The following is a 20,722-nucleotide window of genomic DNA, read 5'->3' on the forward strand; positions in this document are numbered from 1 at the left end:
TTATAATTTAGGAACACACGAGCCAAAAAGTGCGGCTTCTGGCCACTTCGGGGGCGTGTGGATGATGCACACCCAGGGTCAGCTGGAAGCTGCTCTGCAGCTGCCTAAGACACCCCAAAACTGGCCAGAAAAAGAGCAGTGAAAAGCTGCTCCTTTCCGGCGACCCATTCAGGGCTTCAGTAGCAGCTGGCTTCGGGACTGCAGTGTCTGGTTATCATGGTCCTGTGCTGACTGGGAGTCAGCAGAGGTTGGAGCATACAGAGGCTGCTCCAAGCTGCCAATCTGCTGCACCCCTTAGTCATAAATGTCCTGTGATATTCTAAAGGGCAAATTCTAAAGAGCAAAAGCTGTATAATAACCTATCAAAGTCTCTTACCATTCCGTTGCCCTTAACTTGCTTCTTTTTTGTTAGTTCTGCCTATACTATCTCTAGATCTGGTAGTCTTCTGTTCTGCCTACCTCTTCTTCCTTCATGCTACCTTAGTGGGTGGAAATAACAAACCAATCGTTGAAAAATGGTAAAGCTTCATTTCTGAAACTGTATGAGATTAGCTAATCTGTGTGTGATGTTCATTTTATTTTTGTTATATTTGAGAGAGTAATGGGATTTCAGTTATCCTATATATTGAATGAATATAATAAGGTTTGAATAGGTAATTTGGGGTCTTCCAGATGGTTTCAGGAGGTCTTTTAGTTTCTTATGTGATTTAAGTTTATTTTTGTTTTTTGAAACTTTTTTTGTGTATTTATTCCCTTAGCAGTTAGTTCTTCTTGCCAAATAAACAAAGTGATCAGCCATCCAACTCTTCCAATCAGTATCACAGCCCATGAGGACAGACACATCAAATTCTATGACAATAACACAGGTGAGTAGCCTCCCTCCATATCATATCACAAAAAGTAAAAAGGTCATAACACTTACAAATTTACAAATACAAGTCTGAAATAGAAAATACAAATACATTGTTATCATACTATTAATAGCCCAACCAAAAGACATAAAATACACTATGCTAGTTTTCAAAATTTACTGACTTCTTCATAAGCCAAATATAAAACTCACATAGTGTCAGAGTAATGGGCCTGCATCTTGTTTGAAATGTTTGCTTTCAGATGGTGTCTAAGGTGGTCGTGAGGGTGAATTGGTGGAGGTGAAGGCACACCCCTTCTTTGCCATGCAAGGACTGTGGATAAACACAGTAAAAGCCCAATAATAAAATTTCTCTGTCCATTGCCAGTATAATGGGGTCTGAAATGGGACTTAGGTCCCAAACAGACAGGCCAAAATAAAGCTGCTTCGGGTCACTTTGGAGGTTTGCTATTTAAATGACACACACATTTTAAGAGGGCAGAAGCTGTGCCAAAGGTGTGCTTTAGTCCTTAGGACTGGAGTGTGGCTTTGGCACGGCTTCTGGCCTCTTAGGATGCATGCATCCGTTAAACAGCATACCTCCAAAGTGCCCTGAAGCAGGTTTTTTTTTTTTGGCCTGTCTGTTCGGACCCTTAGAAAGTTATCTGACACAGATGCAAGAATAAAGGTGTTTTGGCTGAGCATTGCTGTGCAAAGGTATTGAACTATGTTTTTATTAAGGCCTAAATCCAGTTCTTAGTCTCAAATAGAATAGACACGTGGAAACTCACATGTATGTTGATTTACCAAATTCCCATTGATTCAGTCAGCATACCTTAGTTGGAATTAACAACATGATTTAGGCCTCTGGCTTTAATGTCCAATCCAGAAAGCCCTGTTATACTATCTTTGTCAAAGAAAAGTTTATGATTCAGGTATAGGATTCACATAGTAATCGAAAGAACAACTTTATTATTCATATCCTACATATTACAAAAGATGGGACTCCTGTGCATGTTTCTGAAAAAATCTATGAAAGAAATAGCAGTTATTCTTTACTTTAAAGCTCCACAGCAATACTTCATCTTTGTAAATTATAGCTGTTAGAATACTTGTAGTCATTAGGATGTGTATATTAAGTATATAATTAAAGCAGAAACTGGTACCATAGTTCATATTACCAAACTGAACAAAGGGTTCCAGAACTCTGTTAATAAATTCTCTGCATTTCAGTCTAGTTGTCTGCTGCTTAGTTTGCCAAGAAAGCATACAAACTCTTTGTGTAAGCAACTTGGTGATAATCCTGAGTTACTTTGTTCTTGAGTTCAGCTTAGGCAACCCCATTATAGAGTTTTCTTGGAAATATTTATTCAGGGAGGTTAGCCATTGCCACCTTCTTAGGGCAAGATTGTGATTTGCCCAAGGTTAACCAGCGGGTTACCATGACTGGGATTCAAATCCTTGCTCAATCTCCTGGAGTCCTAGTCCAGCACTGAAACCACCACACTTCACTGGGTCTCCCAGAGTAAGTAGATAGCTCAAATGTTATGACTTTCAAGACCCCACCCCACCTCTAGTGTGTTCCAGTTGTCACGTTCAGAAGCACAAGTTTAGGAAAAGGCAGTGTAACTGTCCATTGCAAAGGAGTGAGGGGATCACTTCTGAAAGGAAGAAGGAAGCTACATTATTTGTCAGTTGGAACAGCTGAGTTGTGTACCATGTCTATCATTTTATGTATAAATATGATTTTACGTAGAAAGCTTCTGCAATTCTGTAATGCATTAACTTATAGCAAGCTGTAAAATACATTTTTTCATCTGTAATTACACAGGGAAATAGATATATAGAGAGATCTTGTATCATTTTTGAGACTAACTGAAATAAAGAAGTTTGCAGCATGAGCAGCTCATGCTGCTAACTTCTTTCTTTCAATTAGTCTCAAAGGTGCTACAAGATCACTCTATACAGTGGGCCCTTGTTATCCGCTGGTTCCAGGGACCCCCATGAATAACAAAATCCGTGGATGCTCAAATCCCATTAAATACAATGGCATAACAAAATAGTGTCCCTTATATAAGATGGCAAATCCAGGTTTGATACTTGGAATTTATACCTTTTTTGAATGTTTTCAAGCCGTGGATGCTTGAATCCATGGATAAAAAAATCCATGGATAAGGAGGGCCGACTATACTGATTCTGCAGACTAACACGGCTATATCTTTGAATTCTACTACAGGGAAATTGATTCACTCCATGGTAGCTCACTTGGATGCTGTCACAAGTTTAGCTGTTGATCCAAATGGCTTGTACTTGATGTCTGGCAGTAAGTACTTCTAAAGAACATTCTTTAAGTGTTTTCTAACTTTAGCAATAAATTTAATTCCTTCCGTCCTTTTTCCAATTTAGGCCATGACTGTTCAATACGCTTATGGAACCTTGAAAGCAAAACCTGCATTCAGGAGTTCACAGCTCATCGCAAAAAACATGACGAATCTATTCATGATGTGGCATTCCATCCCACCAAATGTTATATTGCCAGTGCAGGAGCAGATGCACTTGCCAAAGTCTTTGTATGATGCAATACTTCCCTTCTAGCTACCATGTATATACAACAAGCTGTACAAAAGACAAAAGAGGGCAAGAATCTTCTTTTCATGCCCTCTAATTCAATGAATGTTAGTAATAGGTTAGGTTTTTTTGTTTCTGTTTTTCGCTGCAGGGTGCTTTTTTCTAAATTAAAAGGGTTATTTGGTTACATGAGTTCAGCAAGTGCTAAGAATTGGGAAACTCTCAATTTCAAATGGTTTATAGAGGAATTATTTTTATTTTTGAAGGTTACATTTTGAAGGTGTCCAGGCCGGTCTTGGGCAAAATGAGATCCTCTAAACAGTATGGGCAATGCTGAGTAGTCAGTATAAAAGCCAATCGTTCGACTTCTGTAGATTATGGGCAGATAAAAAAAAATGTTTCTGTCTATCTCTTGTGGTATTTTATTCACATAATTCCTTAAAATAACCCCAGAGTTTTGTGATTCATGTAATTGGAGTCCTGAGAGGAATAGCATCCCCATGTTCATATTTTGGTATTGAAAGTTTGGATGTTATACAAAAAATACTATTCGATTCAGTCTTAGCCTCCTGGCTGTTATGTTAGGTGTACTGAATTTATAATGTTAGATATTTAAAAAATATTAATGGATTAATTCCCTAAATAAATCATATATAAAATGCATAAAACTGACTTTTTTTATTCAAGCCCTTGAAATTCTGGTTAGCAAGCGGCTGGAATCATAATTAATTCTTTAATCTAACTTCATATAATATGGCAGATACTTGTATGCAAGAATAATGAAACTTCACATGCTGGTACACTTTGATCATACTAGAGTTTATTAAAATACTGAAACAATCAACTTTTCAACTAAACAAGAAATGATATCTATATAGGATTTAGCAGGTCTTGCTGTTGAAATGCAACAATATTTATTAGAGTATTCAGTAACCCTCTTCCCCCACCCAGTTTCTCTTTACAAACATTCACACATAGCATTAGAACTGCTTTCCTATGGTACTTTGTCCCATGCTGCTGGGAACTGTGTGAATATGAGAATAAGTGTGTGTGAGAGAAATTGGGTGGGATTAAGGGATAGTTAATGAATCAGGTATGTAAGTGTGGCTGTCCTTGTTATTCTGAGGATGCGCAGAGAAATTTGGGGGTTGTCCATCCAGTACAAAAACTTGTTGTAGAATGTTCAAAAGACTAAATGTCTTCCAAAGTTATATAATATCTCATGGCCCCAAAACATTTATCACAAATTGTGCAAGAGGTGCAGGTGGAAGTGACTGAAGGTGAATGATATTGTCTTATAGGAAAGGTTGTCTACCCCATCGTCTGTGACTTTATCCTAGAGTTTTCCCAGATAGGACAAAAATAGTTGAATTAAAAAAAAAGAATTAGGAGTTCATTAGTAACTAGATCTTGGATTACCTTTGCTGCTATGGATTTGAAGCAGAATAGAGAATAGTTTTCTGTGGGTTTTTTGGGCTATGTGGCCACGTTCTAGAAGAGTTTCTTCCTGACGCAGCCACAGATGCTGGTGAAACGTCAGGAAGAAACTCTTCTAGAATGTGGCCACATCGCCTGAAAAACCCACAGAAAACTATGGATGCCGGCCATGAAAGCCTTCGTCTTCACAGAATAGAGAATCTTTAGCACAATTTGTGCAATAAATGCTTATTTTCTGTAGGCTTGAAAATGTTGAATTCTACCAGTTTGCAGTTTTGCAAATGGTAGTCATTTAGTGGCAAAACCAAAAAGGACTCCATTAACTAAAATATTTATTATGAGTGCGTAGAGAGATCTTGTAGCATCTTTGAAACTAACTGAAAGAAAGAAATTCAAAGGTGCTACAAGATCTCTCTGTCTACTGATTCTACAGATTAATACATCTATATCTTTGAATTCTACATTTATTATGACATATGCCTTCATGGATCACAGTCCTCAAGTTATGCCATAATAAATGTGTTAATCTTCAACATGCCACAGGACTAAACTGTTGGTGGATATTTTCTCTCTTGCACATACTGCTTGATGTTCAATATATTTCTTTTAAATGTGACTAACCTTTTATTTTTTTCAAAAAGAATACAGTAATAACTCAAAGGGATTTTCCTAATTTTGAGTCAAAGCAAAGTATAGGACACATTTGTCTATATGTGACTTCTCTATATGTGCCCCTGTTTTCTTGGTATACTCATTTTTAAAAAATGATACTACAGAAGTTTATTTGGGAAAAATACATGAAGTTGTGTATATTATGTGTGTGTACATATATATATGTATATAGATAGATATAGAGAAAAGTTGTAAACAGTATGTATTAAATACGTCTAAGGGAAAATTCTCTATGGGTAATTTTAATGTTTTAGTATTAAAAATTCTCAAAACTTTGTTAAATACAAAGAATAAAAGGTATGGGTATTGTGCTCTTTGCTTAAGCAATATAATACATAGTTGCTGATGTTCAAATTGCTGTAAATAAAACTAATATGCCAGCATGTTTGTTTTTAAGACTCCCATTTGATTAAATTATGAATGTAAGAAAAATGCTATTCAAATGTGGATTGGAAATTATTCCATCCTGCTTAGTGAATATTTGATCCGAGTGAAGTGACTTCTAAAACAGGCAAATAGCTAGAGGCTAAGGTGCCTTTGACAAACAAAATGTAGCCTTACTATGAAGTTGTGGGCTCTGTATTTGTGCTCTTCTCCAAACTCTGTGTTTGTGTCTGTCAATCTCCTGCTTGCCTGCTATAGATTGCATAGTACTGTGCACAAGTATTGAGATTCTTTAAGATATCATCTTCAGTTAGTGATAAGAAATACATTTTTTTAGTTTTGACTAACCTGTTCCATTTACCTGTCAGTGCTGAGTTGGAACTCTTTTTGCATTTTATAAGCATTTGAACCAGATTGCCCATACCTTTTTTAAAAAACTGATTTTCATTAAAGCACTTGCTTAGAGCTGACCAAGTGTACTGCCTTCATTTGACAATTTTGTAGTTGGTCTGTATTTAAAACTTAACTGTGTATAATCTTTGAGGGATGGTTGAGCATAGGTCTGACATCATCTGTTGTTGTGGTCACAGGGTGATTATATGTGATCTTACTTTTGGAAGAAGGCTGTGAACTAGCACTACACACACATCCATTAAGACCACATTGTGCTATAGTTCCTTTCATCCTCCCTCTTTTGTAGACAAGACACTTCCATTTTTTTCAACTGTAGTTCCCTTTTGTTTTGAATATATAAACCATAAGCACATGCTTGGATGGCAAAGCATGGAAGGGAAGAGTGCATAACACCAAGGTTCATTGTGGCACTTTCCCATAACAAGTCATTGTTTCTTTTACCTGAATGTAGCCTTTTGTTTGTTTAGATTCATTGAAAAGTTGAGAAAAATACTTAAGCATCTAAGGGGCAAAAGTATAAGGAATAGCCCTCCTGGTGCTGTATAAATTGGGAATGTATATAGGGGATCCTATTTTCTCATGTCAAGAGACTCTGCATGCAGAAATGTTCAGAGGAAAAGCTCTTCTTGACAGTAGAACCTATTCCACAGGAAGATGGCATTTGATGTGTAGAGCATATTAACATTTGACACCTTCACTAGAGTGCAGGAGTAATTCAGTAGTTTATGGTCAGATTGTGTCCCAGCATTTCCAGTTACGTACAAGGATTTGAAAAAGCGAAGCTTTGTGTTTAGTCAAATGCAGCAAGACTGAATGGGCCAATGAATTGCCTCAGCAAAAGGCAGCATCAAGTGAAATGTGGAGTAGCTATAGGAGGACTGTATGTACCACATCCTATTTCTGTAGAATGTCTGGTCTGGAAATCTTGAACCGAAGTAGATTTATTTAAATATAATTTCTTTAGTTTTTGTGTGGCTGGTTATCATGTCTTGCTGATGAATTCTCGATATGTAATCCTCAGAATTTATAAGATCTATAAGACAACAATATAATTCTTTTTTTTTAACCTGTGTAACATTGATGCTTAACAACAACAGAGTTGCTTGGAAATAATTTCATTCTTTTACATTAGGACAATAAATCTTATGCGATTTACCATTTGCATGCTTATGCAAGTCTCTAGTATAAAATAAAATCTGTGTACATATGTCTGGTAGAAAGCTTGTTCAAGTCCCAGAAAATACTATGCTATATTATAGACTTTATGCTGGATATATGTTGAGGTTCATGGCAATTTCTTCTTCCCATCAGATCACACTAGCAAGTACTCATTGAGCCCATAAATACTTAGGACCTGAGGATTCAGAGGCCAATGAAAATAGTTTGATTTCAGATAGGCTTTAAACTTCATTTGAATGGCAGCTATTGCTGCCATCATGCAGTGAACTGTTTTTAACTTTCTGAAGTGGCTTTTGAATTAAGTGACTTTAGAATGGAAGTTATATGTCCAAAGAGAAAAACAAAATGTTTCAGCTGGTCTGGTGTGAATGGTAGCTCTATTGATATCCACCTGGAATCTGTGTAGTGTGTTTGGTTCACCATATTTAATGTAAGATGTCTATCATGTCTAGTCATTCTTTATCATGTTCATTAATACTTTTCTGGATTATCTTAGACTATTCAGAAGATTGAAAAAAATACAGTTTTATAAGCCAGAGTCATCTTCCGCATTGTTAATGTCAGTCAACTTGAGTATTTCAAAAAGTTAAATGGGGACGAACGAGCTTGTAAAGGATAGATGAATAAATTAGCATTTTATCCTGATCAAATTTGGCTTACGCTTTTAATTCTCTGAGACTATGCTTTGCTTTTCAAAATTTGTATTTAGATTCTGGTGGGCAAGGCCTTAGAATTCTATATTTTTACTGAAGGGAAACTTAATTTGCCATTAGTCTTGTGGAATGTTTGTCCAAGTATCAGAATATTAAATGCAGAAAGATTAAACAGTTGATCTTGTAAGAAGTTCTAAAGAAAGTGAAATACCAAGTAAAAACACACCAGTTGACCACATTGAGAACTTAGTAAGCACCAACTAAATATAAATACATTTCATTTTCCCCTCTGATTCTTCTTCTTTTGGAATTAGTATTCTAATGCATTATAACTGTCAGGAGAATGCTTTCCAAAATGCTTCCTGTCATGGTCAACTTCTTTATCATAAACATGGCTTACAGAGCCATTCTATCTGTGCCATTATTTGTAACTAGGAGTCCTAGTTAGCTGAATTGCATGGCATTTCCAAAAGCGGATGTGGAAATACACCCTTAAAGTAAAAATACAGGCTAGGCAACTGTTTGCAAGGAAATGTTTCATCTGGTTGCTAGAATCATATTATGCCTAGGCAATTTGAAGCTTTGTTATATGAGGAATACCCATCAATACATGTTTTCCTTTTGTACATAAAATAACTGCAATATGAACGGGCTATAAAACATTCAGTCCATTGGATTAATTTAAAGCCATTATCATGTATGAATAGATGATGGCATCATAGTTCTATTTGACGGGTCCATCTAGTTGATCTTTCAAGGAAAAATCATGTACAGGTACACTTTGTCTGCTATAGGTAACAGCTTTCACATAATTCCACATGAAATGAAAAAATTCTTGTGGAGATGGATGAAGCAGATTGATCAATCATTATGTGAGAGTACTCTGATTCAAAACAATCAGTCTTTCCCCTTATTTCTAGAAGACTAAATTTATACAAGAAACCTGATTATTGCGTCATGTCCAGTTCTGGGCACCACAATTCAAAAAGGACATTGAGAAACTGGAGCGTGTCCAGAGGAGGGCGACTAAAATGGTGAAAGGTCTGGAAACCTTGCCCTATGAGGAACAACTCAGGGAGCTGGGAATGTTTAGCCTGGAGAAGAGAAGGTTAAGAGGTGATATGATAGCCCTGTTTAAATATTTGAAAGGATGTCATATTGAGGAGGGAGCAAGCTTGTTTTCTGCTGCTCCAGAGAACAGGACCTGGAACAATGGATGCAAGCTACAGGAAAAGAGATTCCACCTCAACATTAGGAAGAACTTCCTGACAGTAAGGGCTGTTTGACAGTGGAACACACTCCCTCGGAGTGTAGTGGATTCTCCTTCCTTGGAGGTCTTTAAGCAGAGGCTGGATGGCCATCTATTGGGGATACTTTGATTTGGATTTCCTGCATGGCAGGGGGTTGGACTGGATGGCCTGTGCGGTCTCTTCCAACTCTATGATTCTATGGTCTATCTTTTAAAAACCCTTAATTAGCAGTTCTGTGCTTCTTCACTCAGAAGAAAGCCCTACTGTGTTCAGTGGGACTTAGTCCCAGATATATTGTGTAGAAGATTGCAGCCTTAGTATAAATCAGCATTGATAGCACTATGTGATTTGTTTAAAATCTGATGGAGTAAATTAGCTGGGTGTGAATCAGTGCCATTTATGGAAATTTGACATGAATGCAGAAAGCATTGTTGGTTATAATCCATTTTTCTTCATAAAGTCTCAACCCCAGAAAGGCTCTTCATCACCAAATAATACTCAAGAGCCATGGAATACATGGATCATCTACTGTTAATACATGATTTAAATGAGGCAATTAAATGAAGTAGAAATGAAGGCAGTGACACTTGGTAGTGGCTCAGCAAAGTGTAATTATTGTGTACAGTACCCGCATTCTATGCTGAGTAAAATCAAACAGATCTTGCTGAAGCAACACTATACAGAGCAGCTTTTATTAAATATTACAGCAGCAAATAAATGTCCTTTGTACTATGTATTTATGTAAATTGGGTACTAATAAATACTATTTTTCAACATCTGTGTTTGTGTATCTGTCCTAAATATGTGTTAGGGGTTTAGGGAACCACTCTAAAAGTACAAAGCATAGCATAGGGGCAAAATGTTGATGCCATTGCTTTCACCACAAATGAATCAAAATACGGTGGTGTGTTTTTCCTTTGCAAATCATAGTTTGCTATGTGGTTGAGCTGGAAGAATTAAAAAAACACAGTAAGGCAATGCATTTTCTTTAATCTGAATCTTAAGCAAAATGAGGGAACCACACTATGGTTCCCTCATTTTAGAGAATCTGCACATAACAGCATTAAGCTGAAGTGAAGAAAGTATTAGGCAGACTTAATTAGAGTGGGCATTTAGATGCAAAACAGGTTCTGTGCTGCACCAGTGGCTGCTTGGGTGAGAAATCAGTCATGCCTGTTTCCAGTTTGTTTGTTTTTTTAAAAAAATAATAAACCACACCAAACCTGTGGCTTTTGGATTTGGTTGCCCTGTGTCATTCATTAGATTAAGAACTGTATTAATATGGAAAACAGATACAGTACTTCTACCATTATGCAATCATTTGATAAAATAAAAAGTTGCTTGTAACTTGTCTAAACAATCAGCCAATCCTGATACATCCTGAGAATTTCTTGGGTTGCCCAGTATTGCTGATTCAGAAAGTCATTACGTACATTCATTTGGAAAACCCAGATACTTTATGAAATACAAAATAGCATAGAATTCCTCTTTGGGTTTTGTTTCTTTTAAAATAAAGAGTAGAACTATGTGTATGTACCCCTCATGCTTGATGTATGTGAAGTTCTAGTTCATGTCAGGATGAGAAATTACAAAGGCCTGTTACAGACTGCCAAAATAAAGCTGCTTTGGGTCTCTTTGGAGGTATGCTATTTAAATGATGCACGGGTCCTAAGAGTCCGGGGGTTGCGCCAAAGCCACACCCCATTCCTAAGCACTGGAGTCCAGCTTTGGTGCAGCTTCCGGATTCTTAGGGTGTATGCATCATTTAAACAGCATACCTCCAAAGAGACCCGAAGCAGCTTTATTTTGGCAGTCTGTAACAGGCCAAGGATGCTCAGGGCCATTTTCCAACTTGCTCAAATGTTCTAGGGCTGCACTCCCCCCCCTTCTTTCATTTTTACAGTGATCAACCTTACATGGCCACCAGTCTTTTGTGATGCTTTCCAAGAAAGCCTTGCTCTGTATGTTGGTTGAATTCAAAATTTACAAAGAAATGCATTGACCCATAAATAAATGTTTTCGCTCCACAGTTTTCACTGCCTTTAAAAAAAAATCTCCCATAATGAATTTTTTCCCTTTTGCAGCTTCTCCACCAGTTGCCAGTTCCATCCTTTATAAACTTAACCCTTGAGTAATTTTAATTGATTCATTGCTCCCACTCATTTACTCCTTGTTTGAAGTCAGTGTCACCTTTTCTTCTTGTAGCTGAAGAGGGAATAAAGAGGGGGTTGGAAGACTCTTGGATAAAGATGGAGTTAGGTAGGTTTATGTGTGGATTATCTTTGGAGGGTTTCTTTCAGTGCCTCGAGGGGATGAATTGTTAAAGCCTTGAAGGTGTGTCATGATTTGCAGTGGCAGCTTCCACCACTCCAATGCAGTGGCTTTATTTGAGCTTGTACACAGGTTCCATTTTTCTCACCTCTGCTCTATATAGTGATCTCGGTCTTAACACCCCTTCTGGTTCTATGTAGAAAGCAACTAAGATAAGAAGAGCATGTTTAAGGCCTCTCTTCTTCCTTCAGAGGAGCCAACAACAGACACCATAGTTCTCTTTGTTTACTCATGGATGTACTCATGGATTTTTTTACTCATGGATGTTTTGTCCATCTTGTATTGCCAAAAGGTTTTACAGAACTAAGGGAAGACAAAATAGTTTCATCAGAGAAAAAGAACCATTATCTAAAAACCAACCAGCAGCATGTTAATGTTAGGATGTTTTGTAGCTTAGTGGTAGATCACATACTTTACATGCTGGAGGTCAAATTTTAATTTTTAGCTGCAGAAGATTCCTTGTCTGGAAACTTGGACAGCTTCTGAGTCAGATACCAGAAGGTTGCATACCAGTCTGAGACAGTATGAGGCACCATGCTATTTAACATTTACATGAAACCGCTGGGAGAGATCATCCGGAGACATGGGGCGCGGGGTTATCAGTACGCTGATGACACCCAAATTATTTTCTCTATGTCTCCGACTGATGCAGTGACTGGGGATGGCGTCTCTCCTCTCGTGGCCTGTCTGGAGTCAGTAATGGGCTGGATGAGGGAAAACTGACTCAAATTGAATCCAGAGAAAACGGAGGTACTAGTGATAGGTTCCCCTGGTCCAGGAATGGCGGTGGTTCCACCTGTCCTGAATGGGGTCACGCTCCCTGTGAAGGACTCCGTGCGCAGTCTGGGGGTGCTTCTTGACTCGTCGCTTAACCTGACTGCTCAGGTGAATGCGACGGTCAAGAGCACTTGTTATCAGCTTCGGCTGATTCGCCAGCTGCGCCCATACCTGGCCCAGAGGGACCTAGAAACTGTTGTACATGCTCTGGTAACTTCGAGACTGGATTTCTGCAACGTACTCTACATGGGGCAACCCTTATACCAAACTCGGAAGCTGCAAATGGTGCAAAATATGGCAGCCCGGCTGGTCACTGGTGTGTCCAGGACCAGCCATATAACACCAGTTTTAAAAGATCTTCATTGGCTGCCCATTCGCTTCCGAGCTCAATATAAGGTGTTGGTAATTACCTATAAAGCCCTAAATGGCTTGGGCCCAGGATACCTGAAGGACCGCCTCTCCCCATACATTCCGCCTCGCACTCTCAGAACGTCTGGGCAGCAGCTACTGAAGGTGCCTGGGGCTAGGTTGGCCTCCACCACTCGGAGGTCGTTCTCCATAGCTGCCCCAGCCCTTTGGAATGCGCTGCCCACAGAGCTCCGCTCGTCCACCACCCTGGCCCAATTTAGGAAGGACCTCAAAACCTTCCTATTCCAACAGGCACTCCCCGAGTAAATATCCTGTGGGCCTCCCTCCTCTCTTTCGTGGCCAAGAGGTTGGGCTTTGGGGCTTTACTGTTGGTTTGTTTTTAAATATGTTTTTATTGGAATTGTTTGTATTTTAATTATGTTGTGAGCCGCCCTGATCGGAGGAAGGGCGGCATATAAATAAAAAATTTTATTATTTTTTTTTAATTTTTTTTTTGTGTGTTCTATCCCAGGAAGTTTCAAGATTTTGCCATTCTTCCAGGGAGATAGGTGTCCAGTATACAGGCTATGGTTTTAATCAGAAATGCCTTCCAAGAAGAAATGAAGTATGCTTCTAGGTAGATTATTGCAAATGCTACCACTCAGAAGACATTATAAAGATATTTTTCTTCTTAAGAGTTTTTTTGTAATTTTTTTAAATGAAAGAAGTTGTAGGGAACCATGAGGGATTACAAGTGGAAGATAACATCTGGACCCCTGGTAAAATTCTGAGAATGAAGCACAGCATTGCACAATAAAGGCCTTATCCAGACACAACCAAAAATTCATAGCTATTAATTTTGTTTACAGAAATAGTGTTTCAAAACAAAGATCTAATAACCCTTTTTGTAACTTTTATTGCAAAAGATACAGCAATGAATTATGAAAGGTTCTTTAAAATAGCTTAGAAAAGTTAATTAGCTTTCTTTTCATGTGTGTCTGTGGAGGGGAATCTAAAATAGGGATTTACAAAATTTTGTGTGCAGAAATTTTGAAAAGATGTTTCAGTATTTAGCTGAATAATTATTTGCATCTCTTTTTGTTGTACACAATTTAGAACAGATATCTAAGTCTGAACTGATGTTTTCCAGAGGGGAGTCTGAAGAACTGAGGCAAATAATAGTTCTGAAATGCAGTTCTAAGGCTGACTGACAAATAAAAAAGAATTACTTAGTCTGAATTGTATTCACCAAAAGTTCTTAAATTGCTCATAATCTAACAATAAGTAACTAGTCCCCAAGAAAGCCCATGTAAATAAAGACTGGAAAGTGGCCGATGCTACAACATATTTTAAAAATGTATGAAGGGGAGGTATGCAGGAAATTATAGGCTGGTTCAGTTAATGCATGTTCCAAGAAAATTGATGAGAATCAGTATATCAAACATACAGAAGAACTAGTTTTACTAAAAGAAGAATCAACATGGCTTCATTGAAGGTAAGTCTTGTCTCCCTGTCTTTTTAGAGGTGTGCATTTGTGGTCAACAAACTGGCAAGGGTAATTGGACAGTCAGTGAATACTAGACTTACAGAAAGCTATTAAACAAACCTCTTCACCAAAGGCTCTTGAGTCTAGTAGTCACTGAATGAGATGACACATTGATCAGTGAAATTATCATTAAATGGCTAAAAAGCAGAAAACTAGTAGGAATAAATATCCATTTCTAATCTTTTGGGGCACATTTAGGCCTACTGCTTAAGGTCAAAATAGATTTCATCTCATAGAATCAGTTTGAATGCTATTAGCTCGTGGGCTATAAAATGAAGTAGCTGCTGGAGCTCCTTGGATTTCCAAATGACCTCAGTGAAGTCAGTAAAAATGCAGATACTCACTAAGGCTTTAAGAACAACAACCCTGACAAGGTGATGAAAGATGTTTACCTTTCAGTGGGTGTGATATCAGTTTAGTAGGACTGCAGAATTAGTAGGTATCCTATTATTTCCTTACTTCCTCACCCTTTGGTGCCAGATGATTCTGGCCTTTGTTGTAGCCATTTTTGGCTGTTCCTCTGGGATGTATAATTAAATCATTGGCAGATATTTATTTACCCAGAGTTATTCTTCAAAAATTTTAACCTCTGCAGGAATACACAAAATAAAGTACTCTAGGCATCCTAAACAGGAAATGTATGCTGGTGTGAATGTTGTTGTTTTTTAACCAAAACACAACTTCAATTTTTCAGTGATCTTATGTTTTGTAATCTGTCATTCTTTGCCTCCTATCTTCACATGTCCACCCACAGCTCCAATTAAAGTCTAGGCTGTAAAGGCCACTGCAGTACTGGAAAGCCATCTGTAGGCTAGCTACTTGCTCCCACAGTGGAGCTGTAAGGGAACATTTTCCAACAAATGTCAGTTGAAGTGCATCTTGCTTACAGCCTTACAGCTATACTTCACCTGTTCTATGTGGATGTTAATTCCAAACTGTGGGAATGAGTCAACTGAATTTATCTAACCAAGGATTGTAGTTGACTTGCTATCAAATCAGTTTTGAAAGTAGCAGAGAGAATAAAATATTCATTGCTCTACAAACATGACATGCATGGAGAACAAAGCTGAAATGGTCTCTTGGCTGGAAATGTCTTTCAACCAGGAGGTCTGGCGTTGCTTGCCTAACATTATGTCTGATGTCTCTCATAGAATATTCTTCAGTTGATGGAGCATTTAGTGGAAAATGCTGGGCTGATCAGTTTCGTGGCTGCGAATTAAACTCTGTGCAGATATTCTGGATGATTCTAGGAACAAATCTGTACAGGCTGTCAAATTCATCCACAAAGAATGAGTGCTCTTTATCAGGGTCAGTTGCAATGGCTTCCAATTCATCCTGGGCAGCCCACGCAATTCCTACAGAATAAGCAATGACTCCTGAAAAGAGAAAGATGAGTGCAAAATAGGCATCTTGCTTGATTTCAAAGCAATGTTTCATATAAATTAATCTTTGATATATTAGTAGTATTTCAGATCAAAAAAGTATCAATATATGTTCAAAAGCAAAGTAGTATTGGCTGTTCTTCATCCTCATTAATCTGCATCCTGGATATGGAAAGCAACTTGGATATATGAATCCCAATGCAAAAGTACCTATGCCACAGCTTCCTTCTCCAGAAAGTACAGTTCAACCACTATCGCTTATAGAGAAGGATGGTAGCTGCAAGGGGAATGAAGGTGGGCGGGAAGAGTTCAGGTGTAACATAGACTGATGATGATGATGGTTTGTACCCCACTTTCCACCCAAAATTGGGATTCAAAGCAGCTTACAGTCTAAAAACACATTACAATTAAAAACTTGCAAAAATGACAATGAAAAAGGAATAGTAATTGCATCTTGTCATCATATATGTAAATGATACACTGGTGTGTATACGCCATAGAAAGAGGCTTTCAGGAGCTGTCAGGCTGACAACAAAGCAGTCATTGTTTCTCAAGGGCTAAGTCCAATATTAGTTCTATTTTAGCCAGACCCCTGAAATAAGTGCATCTACTGCAACTCATGACTACATACATTCAAGTTTCATTCATTTTAATGTGTTTAATTTAGTTGAAACCAACTTTGGATTTAGTCCCAGCCCTTCCTGTTCTGAACCTATGCTATCAACACTCTTTCCTGCGTGAACCTGTGAGACAACATAAAGAATTAATAGGTGGGAAATGCAAGCGTGCATTTTCTTTTCTTTATAGAATGTAGTCTTCTGGGCTACATAATGTAAGTGCAATATTCCACACCCACAGCACCAGCGTTATACAACCTGTGATCATTTTTTAAAAGTTGGTGTGTATACAGGATACAGTGGCTTACCGTTCTGATGGGCTGCTGTAGCTGGCCCTTGAACATCATCATAAGATCTGCCATCTGTAATCAGAATCATAATCTTCCTCTTGTTTGGTTTGGATTTGCTGAATAGCTGGTCAAAGGCATAATTGATGGCTGCACCAGTGCTAGTTCCTCCGCTCCAGTAGTTTATTCTCTTGATAGCATTCAGGACATCCTGCTTTGTGCTGTGCTTCTCAAAGCCAAATTCCAGCCTCTGTTCATAGGTGTACTGCACAGCTCCAATGCGAGTATCTGTGTCAGAAATCTCAAATTCCTTGCTGATGTTGGCTACAAACTGGAGGACGGTGCGGAAGTTGCCTGTGCCAACACTGCTGGATCCATCAATGACAAAGCCAATGTCTGCTGAATTTAGGCAGGTCTTGCTGCAAGCTAGGCGATCAGTGTCACAAATTCGTTTCACTAATGTCTGCACTACTTTGTGTAAGCTAAACCAGCTGGGAACATTGAGAGAATAATACCCATTGGTTCTGCATACAGCCTGAAAGAGAGGTGCAAACCAAAAGAGATCATTGGCAACATAATTTATGAAGATGTCTGATGATATGTTTATTGGTCATTGCTTTTGCCTTGTGACAGCGTTGTATCTGTTCATGAGAATAATTTCTGTTGCACTGAACAGGTAAAACGATGCAAGGGCATATAATGTTTCTTGAAAACTGAACAGTCTGGAAAGCACTTGCTCTGAATTGCAGCCTAGGAAACTGTTACACTGGGGCTTACTCCTGGGTAAGTAGATAGGAATCAAATTGAGCTGTGCTTTGCTTGCTGGAACAATTTCCAAATCTATGAATTATATCTGGGCTCCTTCACTTTGCCTTGGACCTGTCTTGTATATTTGGATCCACATAAGCTAAAATACAACAACAAGATCTTCGCAAACTGAGATTTGGGCTGAAGCCTGAGACATACCTGGCCTCCATCCCTGATTTAAATATATACGGTAGGTTGTGTCTTGAAGTGTTCTAGTCCTATTCCTCCTGGTGCACCAGCCTCCAGGAATTTTCTCCAGCTTAGAGTAACTTCCACATTGCAGTGTTGACATCTGAACTGGATCTATTATGTAACTAGGATAAGAATTTGTTGTATATGCATATGCTTGTCTTTCTTGTCACTCTTTCCATTTTCTAAGAAGCAGCTGCCATAAGTCACTGTGTACAAACATGGACTTATCCTGTCCTACTTTTCCAGTCTGGCAAATGAACACAGGCCCACTGTGGCTCTGTCCCATTCAAACTTAAATAAAATCAAGACTATCAGCAGTCAAATGCAAGCTGGAAGCTGCCCAGCTTGAAGGTACTAAGGAGCTTTGAAGCTCATAGGAAATGTGTTTCATGGCAGAGATACAGTGGAAAGTGCACAAAATTATCGGAAGGAGTGTCCAGGAGAAAAAGTTGTTTTCTGAAGGACAGGTCCCAAAGTCCACTTTGCTCCCTGAACCTGGGCCCATTTGCCAGATTTCCAGGAAGAGCTGAATGCCAGACTAACTCCACTCAGTTGAATAGGCATTCTGTCATGGGTACCCAGTCTATACTCTACAGCTTGTGAACTGTATTCAGAGCTTTCATGTCTGTTGAGGGAAAACTGGAAGCTACAGCACACTGTGTTCTGTAAACATGATCTAACATCACACATCTTGATTTAGGTTCTGAAGTACTTGATTTCTAATGCTTTGCTATTTCTCTCTTTGAATGTCCATACTCTTAAAACAGTATTGCTTCCTTAAAGAATTAAAGAGCAAAGAAAATGTGACATTTTTCAAGGGAGTTTACTTGACTTTTAGCACTTGTGTGATTAGTTTTCATCTTGATTTAGACAGCATTAAGGTTAACACATGTGCATTAACCCTTTACATCAGCAGTCCCTACTGGAGTCTCTGTACTGTGCAGTTCAAAATGAGACAAACTCTTGCTGATGCCCATGTGTGCTTTCTTCCCAGTGGATAGAGAGGATGGACAAGTTTCTAATTGTAGCTACAGCAAAGGGAAAGGGATTAAGACACCTTCCCTTCACATCAAGGTCCTGGTTTGATTTCTTTATTCACTTATTAATGCAAGAGCAAAGGTTTTGGTACTTGGGATATACTGTATAGACAAGCACCTGAGCTTATAAAACTCACTCATACCGTGTCTATAATGTGTGTGTATATGTGCCTTCAAGATGCCTGTTGATTTATGGTGACACCATAAATTTCTTAGGGCTTTCTTAGGCAAGGAATACTGCCTCTGTTTTGCCAGTCTTTTCCTCTGAAATATAGCATACAGCATCTGGGATTCCTTGGTAGTCTTCCATCCAAGTACTAACCAGGCCGACCCCATTTAGCTTTCAAGATCAGATGTCTGTGTCTGTAGTAGCAAGAGATAACTTGAAAGCAAGACAACAGTAGCTGAGATTGTTGGAACAGAGCGGTAACCATTTTGCTCATGCTCAAGGCAAAAGATGTTCCATTTATGTACTGATTAGATAAGAGAACAAATCTCACCTTTCCTCCCAGAACAGAGAAGTTTGCAGTCCCAAAGCCTACATCCTGTCTCATTTCTAGCATATCACAAATCCCCTTACCTTATCCACAAAGTTTGCTTCAACCACATTTTGCTTTTCATTTTCATCTGGTCCTTCAATGGTGACAAAGAAAATGTTAATGCCTGATTCTCTTGCCAGCCTGGAGGCCTCTTCTACCTTATCAGTGGGCCATCCATCCACCATCACGATGACAACGTTGGGTGCACCACCCCGATTCCCATTGGAATCTTCAAAGAAGTTTTTGTTAACAAAGGACAGTGCTTTCCCTGTGAGATAAAACAGAAAGAAGAAGGCAAGAAGAGTTGTCACTGTAACACAGATAAAAATGTTAGGCCCTAAAAGAACTGCTCCCTATTTATGTTTGCACAGTATTGCATGTGAGGACAGAAACTGTGGTATGGTGGCCAGATAAAAAATCAATACCAGAATGCTCCTTTTGAAAAAATGTTAATAGTCCAGATTTAGTTTCATACACATCCACTTAACCTGAGATAAGGCCAGAAAGTGCATAGTTCTATCTATATTGCCCATGGGAAAGCATAGCCTAATTGAACCATGCATGTGGTTGCCTTACCTCCAAATGTGCCTGACAGTACAGATAGAGATCGACTTACATATTAATGTCCAGTGACACAACACCAACCTGAACACCCAGTCTTTTCCCCTCAGAACCTAAGCCAACTATATTATAACTTTTCTAAGATGTTAACTTACCTGTGTTAACATTTGTAAGCTGCTTTGAGTCCCAGGGCTGGGAAAATGCAGGATATAAACAAAATAAATAATCAGGGAGAAGAGACCACCTAGAATCTCTAGATAAAGCTAGGAAGGATTCTGCCCAAAGCCCTGGAGAGCTGCTGCCAGTCAGAATGGACAATATTGGGCCAGATGAGCCAATGCTCTGAACTCAGAATAAGGAGCCTCTAATATATTTCCTGGTCCAGCAAAAGACCCACCATAGAAATTGCTTGTGTGGCTTTGTTGGATCAACTGATTGGTTGAATGTTTGCCTAAACTCTGCTTGATACATGCTGGAAGAGGGGATAGATTCCCCCCCCCTAAGGTGAAATCATATAAAATTAGAGTTGGAAGAGGCCCCATAAGCCATCGACTCCAAACCTCCATTCAGTACGTATGCTATATACGGAGCTGAGCTGCCTTTCTTTTTCTAACGTATGTTTTAACTGATTCAGTGTGTGTGTGTGAACAAGAAAGGTCCAAACCTTTACTCTAAGACCACCTGCTCTCCACTTTTCCCTGCCTGTATTGGTCCTAAACTCACCCCTTCTATTACAGTTGGGAGCCAGTGAAGTTCTTTGTCTTTTTTAACTATAATGTTTGGGTGAGTGAATTCAAGGAAAGCAGTGAAAAAGGGAAATAATTAAATCTTTTCTGCCCACCTATGGTGGTTTTGGTCTGGACTGGGTCTCTGCATGGTTACTTATAAGCG

General features: G+C 38.7%; 2 protein-coding genes across 2 annotated transcripts in view; one reads left to right on the top strand and one right to left on the bottom strand.

The window, feature by feature from the left end:
- The window catches only part of STRN (striatin), a 54,433-nt gene extending 48,045 nt beyond the window's left edge, over positions 1 to 6,388 (top strand). Inside the window, 3 exon segments of the mRNA XM_042465921.1 lie at positions 759 to 866; positions 3,087 to 3,173; positions 3,257 to 6,388. Coding sequence (XP_042321855.1) covers positions 759 to 866; positions 3,087 to 3,173; positions 3,257 to 3,426 — 365 coding nt within the window. The 3' untranslated portion in view covers positions 3,427 to 6,388.
- A 7,381-nt stretch (positions 6,389 to 13,769) lies between these two features.
- Positions 13,770 to 20,722, bottom strand: part of VIT (vitrin) — a 63,612-nt gene continuing 56,659 nt past the window's right edge. The window contains 3 exon segments of the mRNA XM_042447009.1: positions 13,770 to 15,785; positions 16,717 to 17,230; positions 19,312 to 19,538. Coding sequence (XP_042302943.1) covers positions 15,607 to 15,785; positions 16,717 to 17,230; positions 19,312 to 19,538 — 920 coding nt within the window. The 3' untranslated portion in view covers positions 13,770 to 15,606.

Source organism: Sceloporus undulatus, chromosome 1 (genome assembly GCF_019175285.1).
Source record: "Sceloporus undulatus isolate JIND9_A2432 ecotype Alabama chromosome 1, SceUnd_v1.1, whole genome shotgun sequence".
Classification (NCBI taxonomy): domain Eukaryota; kingdom Metazoa; phylum Chordata; class Lepidosauria; order Squamata; family Phrynosomatidae; genus Sceloporus; species Sceloporus undulatus.